The sequence below is a fragment of the Parus major genome, chromosome 10, assembly GCF_001522545.3.
Source record: "Parus major isolate Abel chromosome 10, Parus_major1.1, whole genome shotgun sequence".
Taxonomy (NCBI): Eukaryota; Metazoa; Chordata; class Aves; order Passeriformes; family Paridae; genus Parus; species Parus major.
This window is the reverse complement of record NC_031779.1, coordinates 12,587,018-12,600,744: the sequence shown is the minus strand read 5'-3', so window position 1 is coordinate 12,600,744 and position 13,727 is coordinate 12,587,018. Positions and strand designations below refer to the sequence as shown.

Sequence of the window (13,727 nt, the reverse complement as noted above, 5' to 3'; positions counted from 1 at the left end):
CCTGTCCAGCCCAGATGTTCTCTACAGTCTTTTTATTAGACCTTGGACAATTTTAATGTCAAATGAGTAATGCATCACAGAGGGTGGAGCTTGTCTAACCTCCACCAGAGTCCACGCCATCCTGCCTGGTCAGCTATTTGAGTGTGTGACATTCAGATGTGTCAATCATTCATGCTTATGACAGGGATCCATTGAAATATTCAGCACAACAGAGCTGCAATTGTTCTTTATCTCCCCCTTTGCCCTGTGGCTCCAGCTGGTGTGGTGTGCTTTGCTCTCAAATCTGCATTTGGTCTGTAAGACTCACTTTCTTCTGGTCTTTAAAAGGTCACCAACATGAGCTTGTATTTCAGCCCTAATACACAGGAGCCTTCATTTTATCCAGACTCTTAGGAATGGGAAGGGGACAGAAAGGGAATTGGGATTAAAACCGACAGGCAATTCCTGTGCTAATGGATGGTGTGATTACAGGCAAAGTCTTCTATGCCACCGCCCCGGAGAAGTTCACCTTCCAAGAAGCTTTTGACAAATGCCGCAGTTTGGGAGCGCGTTTGGCCACCACGGGAGAGCTGTACCTGGCCTGGAAGGACGGCATGGACATGTGCAGCGCGGGCTGGCTGGCCGACCGCAGCGTCCGCTACCCCATCTCCAGAGCACGGCCCAACTGCGGGGGCAACCTGGTGGGCGTGAGGACGGTGTACCTGTACATCAACCAGACGGGCTACCCGCACCCCGACTCCCGCTACGACGCCATCTGCTACAGCGGTGAGTGCCTCGGGGCTGGGGGATACCAGTGCCTCTGCACGCCAGCAAAGAGGAGCTCCCTGGCCAGAGACAGCCTCTGGCTTCTTCGTTGTTGGGGTTTTATTGAAAAAAGGAGAGGGGAGAAAGCAGGTCTGGCAAAGGACTAAGTCCTCTGCTGGTGTTGAGGTAGCAAGCAGATCCAGAAAGGCTGCTTGACCTGCACTTGGGGGCTCTGCGGAGGTGTCCGCGTCTCTCCAGTCCTCCCACACCCTCCCGCTTTTAAAGCTCTCCTGGAGACACGAAGCAGAGCTCAGGTGCTTCATAGACAAGATTTTGAATGCTGGAGAAGGAAGTGAAGGAGAAAGAGAACAGGTCTGACCCTGAAGCTGTGTGTAGTGATGAGATGTGATTTGGTACAGATGCGTGACTGAGTTTCCATGCTGGGATAAATCTGAGATTGACGCAGTCTCTGGGAATTGTGGATTAAAATTGCACCCAGAAAGTGAAGAGCATCCCAGCTGCTCCCCCTTTCTTCTAACTGCACACTTCTCCCTGCAGCAAGAAGAGGGGAAAACAGAGTGATAAATAGTCCATTCAAGGCAGCCAGAGGCCAACATTCAAATAGAATTGCCATGGTTAAAAGAATAAAAATATTTTAAAATACGTGTTGAAACACTTCCGATCAGATCTGTTGTGCCCAGATACATCTCCCAGACCCGTGGAGGTACCCAGTTATATGGCCAACCTAAAGACTGGTCCACCAAGTCACAGACTTCTGGTTATCTCAGGGTTTGCCTCTGAAACTGCTGCATATGGTCAGTTGTTGTCTGAGCATCTTTATAGAAATCTCTGAAACCCTTGAGGTCTGAAAAGTACTGGCTAAAATGAACTAGCAGTAAAATTGAATTGGAAATAGAGCAGGGAAGGCATTATTAGAGGAAAACCCAGGCATTGTCTCATACTTTTTCTCTCCCCAGCCAAGACCTGCCTTGCTGCACATCCAAGATGTGATCCATCACTCCCTTACCTTCCCTCACAGCTCTGTTTTATGCTGCCCTGCAAAACACAGTCCTTGTCAGCTGAGCTGCTCGATGCCATGTTAAACATGTTCTCCTAGACCCAAGGGATGTAACCTGGGCAGGAAAGTGATTTGGAAGGGGAAGAGTGGGAGCTATTTGAATGTGTTTGGTACTGCAAGTGGCTTTGGCTGTCCTGGCAATGGCTTGGGATGCTTATACGGGATGACTTCTCAAGTCATCACCTGGGCAGGGCAGAAGGAGATCGCGATCCTGCTGAGGTTCCACACATTGAGTGTGAGGATCCAGTTGTCTTTCTCCCGAGGCTCAGACAGATCTGCCGGGGATGTTATCCAAGCTCCCCGACTTCCCTCCGTCCACCTTAACTTCCTTGCAGCAGGCACTAGAGGTCAGTACAGACTTGGATATGGGCGAGGCGTTCCCGGGAAGGAGAAGGGGCAGTATTCCCGCTGATTAACCAGGTTAGGGGCACGAGGTGGCCTCGTGGCCATGCCCTCCGTGCTGAGGCGTTGTACAGAGCCACGGTGGAGGAAGGAAAACCATTTCTTTTAACGAAATGTCACGATTTCCTTAATCCTCTCAGAACCAGAGGTGCTCAGCTGCTTCTTGGCGGCAGCACCGGTGCAGTTCACCTCATCAGGCTGACATCCTCTCTGATTGCTGATCTGATTTGTGTCCTGATGCAGGGGACGACATTGAGAGCCTGGTCCCAGGGCAGTTCATCGATGAGATAGGGAGTGAGCTGGGCAGCGCTTTCACTGTCCAGACTGTCACCCAGACTGAGGTGGAGCTGCCTCTGTCACGCAATGCCACGGAGGAGGAGGCCCGGGGCAGCATCGCCACGCTGGAGCCCATTGAGATCACCCCCACTGCCACCAGGCTCTACGAGGGCTTCACTGCCCTGCCCGACCTCTTCACCAGCGCCGTCACAGTAGAGACACCTGCCACAGAGGAGGAAAATGTGACCAGGGAGGATGGCACCGCGGGGTGGACTGTACCTGAAGAAGCCACCACTGTAGATTTAGGCACTGCCATCACCACCATAGCCTTAGGCACTGCTAGTACCACCGAAACAGCAGAGGTGAGCTCGGTGGAAGAGGTCACGGGGGTGACTGCCACCCCAGGACTGGAGTCTGCCTTGGCGTTCACAGAGGAAGATCAGCTTGTGCGAGTGACAGCTGCCCCCGGCGCCGGTCACCTTCCCGAGCAGCCCATCTCCCCTACAGGTAGGACTCTGAGAAGCCTGAAGGTCAGCTCATTCTAGAGGTTACCACTCAGCTGAAAACAGCCTGAGTTTCTGCCATCACAGAGGACATCCAGGGGGTGCACAGGCCTGTTTGGGGTCAGGGACAGGCTGAGCAGCTCCATCACAGTGGAGCAGCAGAGGAGAAGAGAAGGCTGTGGGCCACCCCATCATGTGCTGACCAAGGCTCAGCTGGCTAATGGTTGGGCTGCAGTGGTCACACTTTGCTCTTCAATATCCACCTGACTCCAGGGGAGGGGGAAGCCAAGGCAAGGAGACCTTAGAGGAGTGCCAAAGCGATCCCCAGAACATCATCCTCAGTGGCAGCAGGGCTCGATGAATGAGGCATTTCCATCAAAAGGGGTTTGAGAGAGCCTGGTTCTTGCATTGGTTTTTGGAAGACCATTTCTGGTCATGCATCTCAGTGCAAGGGGGTACCTGCTGTCTCACCACAGCTTCTCTTCCCCCAGGTGTGGTGTTTCACTACCGTGCGGCCACCAGCAGATACGCCTTCTCCTTTGTCCAAGCACAGAAGGCCTGCCTGGAGAACAGCGCCGTGATCGCCACCCCCCAGCAGCTCCAGGCTGCCTACGAGGCTGGCTTCGACCAGTGTGATGCTGGCTGGCTGCGGGACCAGACAGTCAGGTAAAGTTACATTGACCTGGGAAAGGCACCCTTCAAAATGACTGTTCAGCCGTGAAATTGGGGCTTTGCTCTGGTTTGTCCTGCCGCTCTCCTCATCAACATCGAAATCTTTGCTGACTCAAAATTTTCTCCAGGCCAATATTCAGTGGCCAATAGATGCCTTCTTGCCCACTTCTTTTCCTCATTTCCTAACCTGTGTACACATTTTGCACCAGTGAGCCCTCCTGGTGTGTAGGAAGAGTAGCAGGAAATTTGTGTTTATTGCCTCAAGCTGTAGGTGGATTTGTCTCCAAGTCACACTGGGGGCTCTGAGCACCTCAATCAGTGAAGAGTTCATGTCCCCCTCCCACGCACACTGAGATTCTTCAGTCCTGGCTACATCCTCTCTTCCTTATTTTGGTAGGTATCCCATTGTGAATCCCCGAAATAACTGCATAGGAGACAAAGAGAACACTCCAGGTGTGCGGTCATACGGCATGCGCCCGGCCTCGGAGACCTACGACGTGTACTGCTACATCGACAGGCTCAAGGGTACATCCTCCCCTGTCCCTTGGGCACGGCTGTGGAGCAAAAAACGTGCTCCACACCTCCACCTCTGTCTGGGATGCAGGAATTCACCCGTGTTTTCCCTCCCATCCCTCAGGCGATGTGTTCTTCGCAACCCAGCCGGAGCAGTTCACCTTCCCAGAAGCCCAGCAGTACTGCGAGAGCCAGAACGCCACGCTGGCCTCTGTTGGCCAGCTCCACGCCGCCTGGAAGCAGGGTTTGGACAGGTGCTACGCGGGCTGGTTGGCCGACGGCAGCCTGCGCTACCCCATCGTGAGCCCCCGTCCTGCCTGCGGCGGGGACGCGCCGGGTGTCCGGACCGTGTACCAGCATCACAACCAGACGGGCTTCCCCGACCCGCTGTCCCGGCACCACGCCTTCTGCTTCAGAGGTATACCCTCCCAGCCCCTGCAGGGCACAGAAACCTGCCTCCTCGGGGAAAGGGGTTTCAAAAGGGAGGCTGGGCATGTTGGGGTGCCGCTCTGAGTGAGGCACTTCACTGGCATCTTGGATTGTGAATTTTTGGAAACTCCCTCCAACGCCTTTTTGTTCCAGCTCTGACTCCTGTGGAGGAGGAGGGGGTCACCCCATTCTTTGAAGATGTGCTGGCAACACAAGTGATCCCTGGAGTGGAGGGGGTGCCCTCTGGAGAGGAGGTGACCGTGGAGACAGAGTCTGCCACTCAACCTGAGAATCAGACAGCCTGGGGTACAGAGGTCTTTCCAACTGATGTGTCACTTTTCCCAGGTGGGTTCAGGGCTTCCTTGTAGCCTTTGTCATGCTGGGCTGGTGGTGTACGGTTGGGACCCTCACAAACTGTAAATAATTTTCCCAACTCCTTCTCTTTGTCTGCTCTTTCTTTTCCAGTGAGTCCATCTGCTTTTCCTCCAGCTACCACAGTACCAGAGGAAACAAGTACCAATGCTTCCATCAGCGAGGTGTCAGGGGAGGGGACTGAATCTGGAGAGCATCAAGTCAGTGGTGAATCTTCAGCATCTGGGTGGGTACCTGGAGTTCCAGATACAAGTGGAGAACCACCTTCTGGAGTTATTGAATTCAGTGGAGACCACTCGGGGATTGAAGAGAGCGGATCACCATCGGTAGACCTGCATGCCAGTGGCTTCCCACCTGGAGAAAGTGGGCTGCCCTCAGGAGACCTGAGTGGTGTGTCTTCTGGTGTTGTTGTTGATATCAGCGGCCTGCCTTCTGCAGAGGAGGAGATATCAGTGTCTATTTCAAGGATACCAGAAATCAGTGGGATGCCATCTGAAGTGGAAAGCAGCGGGCTGCCTTTTGGAGCGAGCGGAGAAATCTCTGGCACCGAGCTAGTCAGTGGTGTGTCATCTGGAGAGGAAGGTGGACTCACCTCTGGTTTTCCTACTGTCTCTCTTGTGGATACCACATTAGTGGAAGTTGTAACAACAGTGGCAGAACGGCGAGAGGAGGGAAAAGGGTCCATTGGAGTCAGCGGTGAAGGAGATCTGTCAGGGTTCCCACCCTCTGAGTGGGACAGCAGTGGTGGGATCCAAGGCTTATCCTCAGGAGCTGAGCCCAGCGGGGAGCCCTCTGGGGTACCCGAGCTCAGTGGGCTGCCCTCAGGAGGGGCTGAACTTAGTGGGTTGCCCTCAGGACTGGGTGCCAGTGGAGAAACATCTGGAACACATGAGACCAGTGGCCTGGTGGACCTGAGTGGCCTTACCTCTGGTATTGATGGAAGCAGTGAGGCCTCCGGCATTACCTTTGTAGATGTCACTTTGGAGGAAGTGACAACAGCCCCGCCAATTATAGGAGCAGAAACAAAAGAGACTTTGGAAACCAGTGGATTGCCTTCAGGAGATGAAGATGGATCAGGCATGGTATCTGGGAGTTTAGACATCAGTGGTGAGCCTTCTGGGGATGTAGATTTTGGTGGGAGTGTTTCTGGAGTGCTGGAGGTGAGCGGTTACCCGAGTGGAGTGACGGACAGCAGCGGAGACGTCTCTGGAGTTGATGTCACCAGTGGTCTGCTGTCTGGAGAGGAAAGTGGACTCACCTCTGGCTTTCCCACCGTGTCTCTTGTGGATACCACTTTGGTGGAAGCTGTAACACAGACATCAGTGGCACAAGAAGTGGGAGAAGGACCATCTGGGATGATAGAAATCAGTGGATTTACTTCTGGAGACAGAGGACTATCTGGAGAAGGTTCCGGATCTGTGGAGACTAGTGGGTTTCCTTCAGGGGCAGGAGACTTGAGTGGAGAGCCATCTGGAATCCCACACATCAGTGGAGACTTTTCTGGAGCCACAGATCTAAGTGGACAGTCTTCAACAGTGACTGATATCAGTGGGGAGGCCTCAGGGCTTCCAGGAATCACTTTAGTCACTTCTGATTTAGTAGAAATGGTGACAAGACCAACAGTGTCACAAGAACTGGGAGGGGACACTGTCACATTTCCCTACAGTTTGGGGCCAAGTGGTGAAGCCTCTGCATCTGGTGAACTAAGTGGAGAAACATCTGCACTGCCAGAAAGTGCTCTAGAAACATCAACACCTTATGAAATCAGTGGTGAAACATCTGCATTTCCTGAAAATGGTATAGAAACATCCACATTTCATGAAATCAGTGGGGAGACATCTGCATTTCCCGAATTTAACACAGAAACATCAACAATTCAAGAAATCAGTGGGGAAACCTCTGCATTTCCTGAAATTTTCACAGAAACATCCACAAGTCAGGAAGCCAGGGGTGAAGCATCTGGGTATCCTGAAATTATCATAGAAGCATCCACAGGTCAGGAAGTTAGTGGGGAAACCTCTGCATTTCCTGAAAGTAGCACAGAAACATCCACAATACAAGATATCAGTGGGGAAACATCTGGATTTCCTGAAATTAGAATAGAAACATCCACAAGTCAAGACATCAGTGGGGAAACGTCTGCATTTCCTGAAATTAGAATAGAAACATTCACAAGCCAAGAGGCCAGGGGTGAAATATCTGGCTATCCTGAAATTAGCATAGAAACTTCGACGGTCCACGAAACCAGTGGAGAAACATCTGCTTTTCCTGAAATCAGCATAGAAACTTCAACAGTGCATGAAATTAGTGGAGATAGTTCTGCATTTCCTGAAATTAGAATAGAAACATACACAAATCAAGAAGCCAGGGGTGAAACATCTGCTTACCCAGAAATTAGCATAGAAACTTCAACGGTCCATGAAACCAGTGGGGAAACTTCTGCCTTTCCTGAAATCAGCATAGAAACTTCGACAGTCCATGAAATCAGTGGGGAAATGTCCTCTTTTCCTGAAATTAGCATAGAAACTTCGACAATCCATGAAACCAGTGGTGAAATATCTGTATTTCCTGAAATTAGAATAGAAACATCCACAGTTGAAGAAGCTCGGGGTGAAACATCTGCACTTCCTGAGATTAGCATAGAAACTTCTACAGTCCATGATATCAGTGGGGATTCATCTGCATTCCCTGAGTTTAGCATAGAAACACCAACGAGTCAAGAAGCCAGGAGTGAAACATCTGCCTATCCTGAAATTTTCATAGAAACATCCACGGTTCAAGAAGTCAGTGGGGAAACGTCTGCATTTCCTGAATTTAGAATAGGAACACCCACAAGCCAAGAAGCCCGAGGTGAGACATTTCCTGAGAGCAGCATAGAAGCATCCACGGTCCATGAAACCAGAGGGGAAGCATCTGCATTGCCTGCTGCTGACATCAAAACAGCTGCCACATCCTTGGCCAGTGGGGAGCCCTTTGGTACTCCTGAGGAGAAAGAGATTCCTGATGCAACATCTGGAGCTGTGACACACTCTATCTCAGGCATTTCGAGGGAAACCTCTGTCCCAGACGTTGTAATTAGTACCAGGACTCCAGATGTTGAACCAACACAGGGACTCAGGAACCCTGAAGAGGCTCAGCTTGAAATGGAGCCTTCCCCTCCTGTGGTGCCGGAACAAGAGACAGAGACAGCTCCAGACAATCCCCATCTGCTGGCCACCACCACTGCTGCCCTGCCCCAAGTCTCACAAGAAGCAGTTGACGCATTAGGACCCACTGCAGAAGGTAATGTGTCTCATATGGAAGGGAAAGCTTTGTGGAAAGCAAGGAGGGGGCAAAGCTGTCACTTTTTTTTGGTTTTTTATACATCAGAGAACATTAACACAGAAGCAGACTTGAGTAGAACATTGTTCTGATGGAAAGCCATAAACATGGGGTTTTCCACAGGTCATGATTACAGAATCATGGAATTGCTTAAATTGAAAAAGACCTTTATGATCATGGAGTCCAACCATTAACCCAGCCCTACTGAGTCCACTACTAACCTGTGTCCCTCAATGGCACCTCTACATGTCTTTTAAATCCCTCCAGGGATGGTGACTCAACCTTTTCCTTGGGCAGCCTGTTCCAAAGTTCCATAGAATGTCTCCACCTGCCAATTTTCCACCCTGCATGCAGCTGAGAAGTTGGAGAAGATGGACTGCTAGTCTCAGTCCTGTTCTGTTTATCTTTCCGTGCTGGGCTGACTTGCTGCCTACAGCCCCAATTATTGCTCAGCATGTAGCCACCCTCTGGGCTGTGTCTTATGCTGTTCTCTGCAGCTACAATGGGATAAATGTGTGAGATAATGCTCAGAGCATCACTAGCTTTTGTCAGCTCTGTTGATAAATGCCCTTCCCTCCACCCTGCCTTTCTAGTGTTTTAGTGCTCTGTCTTTGGTTGGGCAAACTTGTTGCCAAGTACAAACAGACACAATATTTCAGCCTGATTAACCATTTATGGTGAAAACACTCTGTGGCATTTTGATGGGCATTTCCTGAGGAGAATTCACGTGCTGTGAAAGCATTAGTGCACCGCAGTGAGAGAAAAAAACAAGTTGCAAGACACTGTGCCTCTTGGCCAAGGGAGATGCCCAGTCCTGGTAACACAGGGTGTCCTGAAGCATCCCTGGACTCAGATTGGTTTCTCTTGGCTGCCACCAGGACCTGGCACCTTAGGGACAAGCTTCATTGGAAAGCCATCAGTGCTTGTGCTGCTGTGTGAATGTCCTGAACGTGCTCAGTTCTCAAAGGGCCACATGTTCATACAGGGCCACACGTTGCTTTAGTACAAAATGTATGTGCAAAGAGATGTGCTCACTTCCTTCTGGCAAAAGGGTCGTCAATTCTACCCCTTCCCACGTTCCCTCTTAAACTGCTTCTTTTGGGTCAATTGACACCATTCAGGTCAGACTCTGGACTCAGTAAGGGTCTGTAAGTGCAGGGCTTTGTGCAGCTCAGCCTGCTTTCCAACGTCATTTCCATCCCTAAGTGCTTCCAATGAGTCACTGCATTTCCCTGTGCTCCCTCCCTGTGGGAGCACAGGTAATCACAAAGCTTTGTTCAGTCTTGCTCACGACACATCTGCACTCCCCAGGGTGCTGCAGGAGTGGGTGAGGGCAGATCAGCAGGGACATTCCCACAGCACTGGGCCAGCCTGGCACAGCTCCCAGGGCTTGCCAGGGTGCTGCAGGAGTTATGGACCCAAAATTCCTTCTTGCAAAAGTAGGCCTTGCTTTTGGGCCATGCCCACGGCCACGTCCAAGCCCAGAGACAAAAATAAGCCAGCAAAGGCAGCACTGAGGGTGGAGGAAGGAAGCCAGTGAGGCTCAGTAAAAATAAAAAAAATAAAATAATAAAAAATATTGGCCCCAAAATACGAATTTTATTCCACTGCTTTTTCTTTTTGAAAATTAACCACAAGGCGATTGCCAGATTCTTCAGACCATTTGTTAGCCAACATTTTTGTGAAGTATTTTGAAAGAAAACCATGTGTTCAGCAGCTCATGTGTGAAGAATCTTGAAAAATGTTCTGAAATTGGAATATGTGTATTTGCAAGTCACAGAGAGGACAATGTAGCAGCTGGGGCTGCTTAGCAGGAGACAGCAAGAGGTAAGCAACCACTGCATGAAGTTGAATTGAACACTTTATAAATTAGAAATGGGCTTGAACATGTGTATGGCTGCTACTCCCACCAGCGAAGATATTCTAGGGTAAAACTTCTCTTTTTATTGGTAAACTTTATTACAATGTAAAATGTAGTCCTGGTCAGGTTATGAAGGAAGCTCACCCAGGTGAAAAAAAAGTTTGTTGCCCATGAACTCAAAACACCCCTACAACAAGGCAAACCTCTGCTAGAGAATTGCAGCAAAGAGATGACAAAAGAAGGAAAAAAAAAATACAAAATAGAAAGAAAAGGAATCCTAGGTTTCCTTTTTTTGGTTTGTTACTTTTTACAGAGTTCTGGGGATTGTGAAAATGGAAAGTTTACAAGGAAAAACTGTAGGCTGGATCCCAAAATGTCATTTCCTATGTTGTGGCTGCCTTTTCACTTAAAGCTTCCCAGCCTTGAAATTTAGCTCTTGCAAATAAAATGTGCATGCCTTGTGCTGTGCTTAGGGCTTGTAGGGTGCAATGGGTGCAGTGCAGAGGATTTTGACTGACATTAAAGCATGGGTCAAGTTGGTTCAGCTTTACAGGAGCTTAGAGTGAGGAACAGGAAGAAATGTGGATTTTGCCCTCTGGCCCTGTTGTTGGAGGGTTCCAGTTAGATCCAGCAGTCTATTTATTGGGATGATTTAAGAAGAATGATATTATTCTGCTCGGCTGGAGCCTAAAAGTATCTCTAAAAGCCAGAGCCAGAAGACCAAGGATTAACACTTGGAGTGCCAGTATGTTTTTGCATTTAACCAAATTGAAGGCTGTGCATGTCCATGTCTTTAGTCAGCATTTGATTCCTTCATGAGGACAGGAACCCCACAAGCTGAAAGAATTGTCCATAGGCTTGGCTTCCTCACACAGGGTTTTGCCCACTCAGCAGGTCTTTTTGCTTCTGGTAACATTTGAAGACAAATAATTATTAGCTGAAAAAACATGCTGGCACTTCAGTGCAAGGCTGTGGTTTGGAGCTCTCAGACCAGTCAGTGACTTAAAAACTTCACTCCGTTTGTTGGGGGGAAAGAGAAATGTGCTGAAATGGCATCTTTTTCTGTCAAGTTTTGCTTGTCTCTGGTGAAACAAGTCCATGAAGTCTGCTGCCCATGGCCTCACACAGCAGAAAGTTAGAATACAAATGAGGAAAGGTCTTAATGGGCTTATCTCATACTTCACAACCTGGAAGTCAGAGGGATTGAGTTTTTTTGATCCAGAGAAAATCATCCATAAAAAAAGTCAGGAGAATATTCACCTGATTCAGAATGTTTCACCCAATGTGGAATACCAATTATGCTCTGCAGAAGGAGATGGCGGTCCCAGTCCTGGCTGAGAGGCACAGACCCTTTGTGGCTGAGCAGATGATTTGATGTCTCCTGGACACACTCTCCGCTTTACATCAGGAGTTAATTTGCTTAAACAAAACCTTCCTCTGCAGAGGCAACCTGCAGTCCTGGACTAGTGTTATTTACATGTCCATTTACATAATATTTTACATTATATTTTGGAGATAGAGATATCCAAATTTCCTGACCTCTTCTTCCATGAGAGCATTGGACAAATTGAAGGTTCCAGCAGGTCAGCAGGTCCTCCTGGAAACTTGACGGTCTCTTGTAAAATAGAGCATTTTTTTAAGGCTATAGTAATGCCTGCCCCTTCTGTTGCATGGAGGCTTTGGTTCAATTATTGTAGTTGATTATTTTAATGACTTAATTGCTCATTGTAAGTCAGTAGCTGGCTATTTGATGTTCAATACTAGCATTTAACTTAAAATGTGAGAGAACTGGTTTCCCCAACTCCTCCTATTCTTTTCTTCAGTGAGTCACCCTACAACTGCTCCAATGTTTTCCTTTGATGTTTGAGCTATCAGATCAGAAGTTCAAACTTCCCAGCAGACTCTGAAAAGCAAATTTAATTTGTACCTGGATTTTTTCCCCCAATCTCTAGGAGATCATTATCTAGTTGGTCTTTGATTTTTGGATAATTGCACTTACAAGGAGGCCTATAAAGAAAGGGTAAGGGGCACAACAGGCACAGTTGGGCATCCTGAAAATGCCTTTCCCTTCTCTCTGACCTTTTCTGCTCTGTAGAACAAAACCATGAGGATACAGAAATATCATAGAATATATTACTAAACTTGTTACTCACAGCTTCAGGGAAACTACAGTTTGTTCAGGTTTTGGGTGATAGCATCCTCTCTGTTCACCAGCTGCTTCTCCTCAGTAGCTGCTTTAAGCACAAAGCTGACCTTGTTTAATGGATGTTCTTGCTCATCTTCCATATAGGCAGCCATGGAGAGAAATGCACAGACTGCACTGTTTTAGGAAATGGTAGCATTGTTTCTGGTATTGTTGTCTCAGCTTGGGATGAAGAATTTTAAAAGCGTTTCCTTCTCACCACTGACACTGCAGGCTCAGTTTTACATGTCATTTGCCTTCTGAGCAAAACCAGGACCAAACAATTCTTCTTTCATTTCTTCCAGGTTTCTCTTTCCAATTTCCATGATCTAGTACAAAAATTTTTTTCAAAGGCATTGGGAGAATCACAGAATCATAAAATGGTTAGGGTTGGAAAGGACCTTAAAGGTGATCTAGCTCAAACCTCCCACTACCATGGACAACGATGACAAGAATACTTCTCTTGTTTAAAGCTGCACCAAAAGTAAATTATTCTGGCTAAATATAGTGTATCTCTGGCAATGAAGAAGAAGTCTTAGGAAGAAAATGGTGGAACAAATTCAAACTTTGTGTTGCAGCTGTGTATCTCCTCTTGCTTTCTCCAGCCAACAGTTTACATCTTCCAGATGCAAGATCTAGTTTATATTGGTCATTTTATTTTAATTAGTTTACTAAAAAAAAAGCATCTAAAAGTTAGACCTTGGGTCCTGTTAGTAGCAAAAAGTAGAAACTATTGTGACAGTAGAATTGAGGAATTTTTGCAACTTCTGGGCAATATTAAGTGCAATACAAATCCTCTTTAGAAGAATTGCTAATTCTGCATTATCCTCAAGAAGTGAGTTAATAACATGTTCTAACTGGGTTTCCAATTCTTGGCACCGCGAGGCATTTTCTCCCCGTCTTTGTTTTACAGCTGCAGCTCTTGAAAGAGAGGGCTGCCTCCCTTCTGCATTCCTCGACTAGCGCTGGCCTTTGTTAGCTCGGGGTAATAATAGCAGTGGTCTTGTCTCCTTGTCAGCTGATAAGCACTTGAGCTGCATCGCAAAGCAGAGCTGACTTTTTGGATGACTGCTCAGCCAAGCAAATAAATAGCTGGTGTCTAAATCCTTGAGTGTCAAGGTACCTGGCAGGCTGTGGAGGTGGGGGCTCAGCAGAGCTGGCACACCGAGAGTGCTGCAGGCTTTGCAGCTGCCTGAAGAGGTGTGCAGTGATTTGCTTACCTCCTCTAGCTCGAAACAATGTGGAAGCAGACACGTTTATAGTATGTAAAAGGCTATGAAAAAAAAAACCAAACGCTAAGTGCTGTGTGATAGATGGAATTTTTTATTTTTTTAATGGAGTTCTCACCTCCTGTAAACCGTGTTTGTGGTTTAG

At 48.2% G+C, this 13,727-nt stretch overlaps 1 protein-coding gene across 1 annotated transcript in view; it reads left to right on the top strand.

Annotated features, from left to right (window-relative positions):
• The window catches only part of ACAN (aggrecan), a 46,932-nt gene that overhangs the window by 23,859 nt on the left and 9,346 nt on the right, over window positions 1-13,727 (top strand). Inside the window, exons 6-12 of the mRNA XM_033516980.1 lie at window positions 472-765; window positions 2,468-3,007; window positions 3,495-3,669; window positions 4,073-4,200; window positions 4,313-4,606; window positions 4,771-4,962; window positions 5,083-8,271. Coding sequence (XP_033372871.1) covers window positions 472-765; window positions 2,468-3,007; window positions 3,495-3,669; window positions 4,073-4,200; window positions 4,313-4,606; window positions 4,771-4,962; window positions 5,083-8,271 — 4,812 coding nt within the window. The remainder of the gene's footprint in view (window positions 1-471; window positions 766-2,467; window positions 3,008-3,494; window positions 3,670-4,072; window positions 4,201-4,312; window positions 4,607-4,770; window positions 4,963-5,082; window positions 8,272-13,727) is intronic.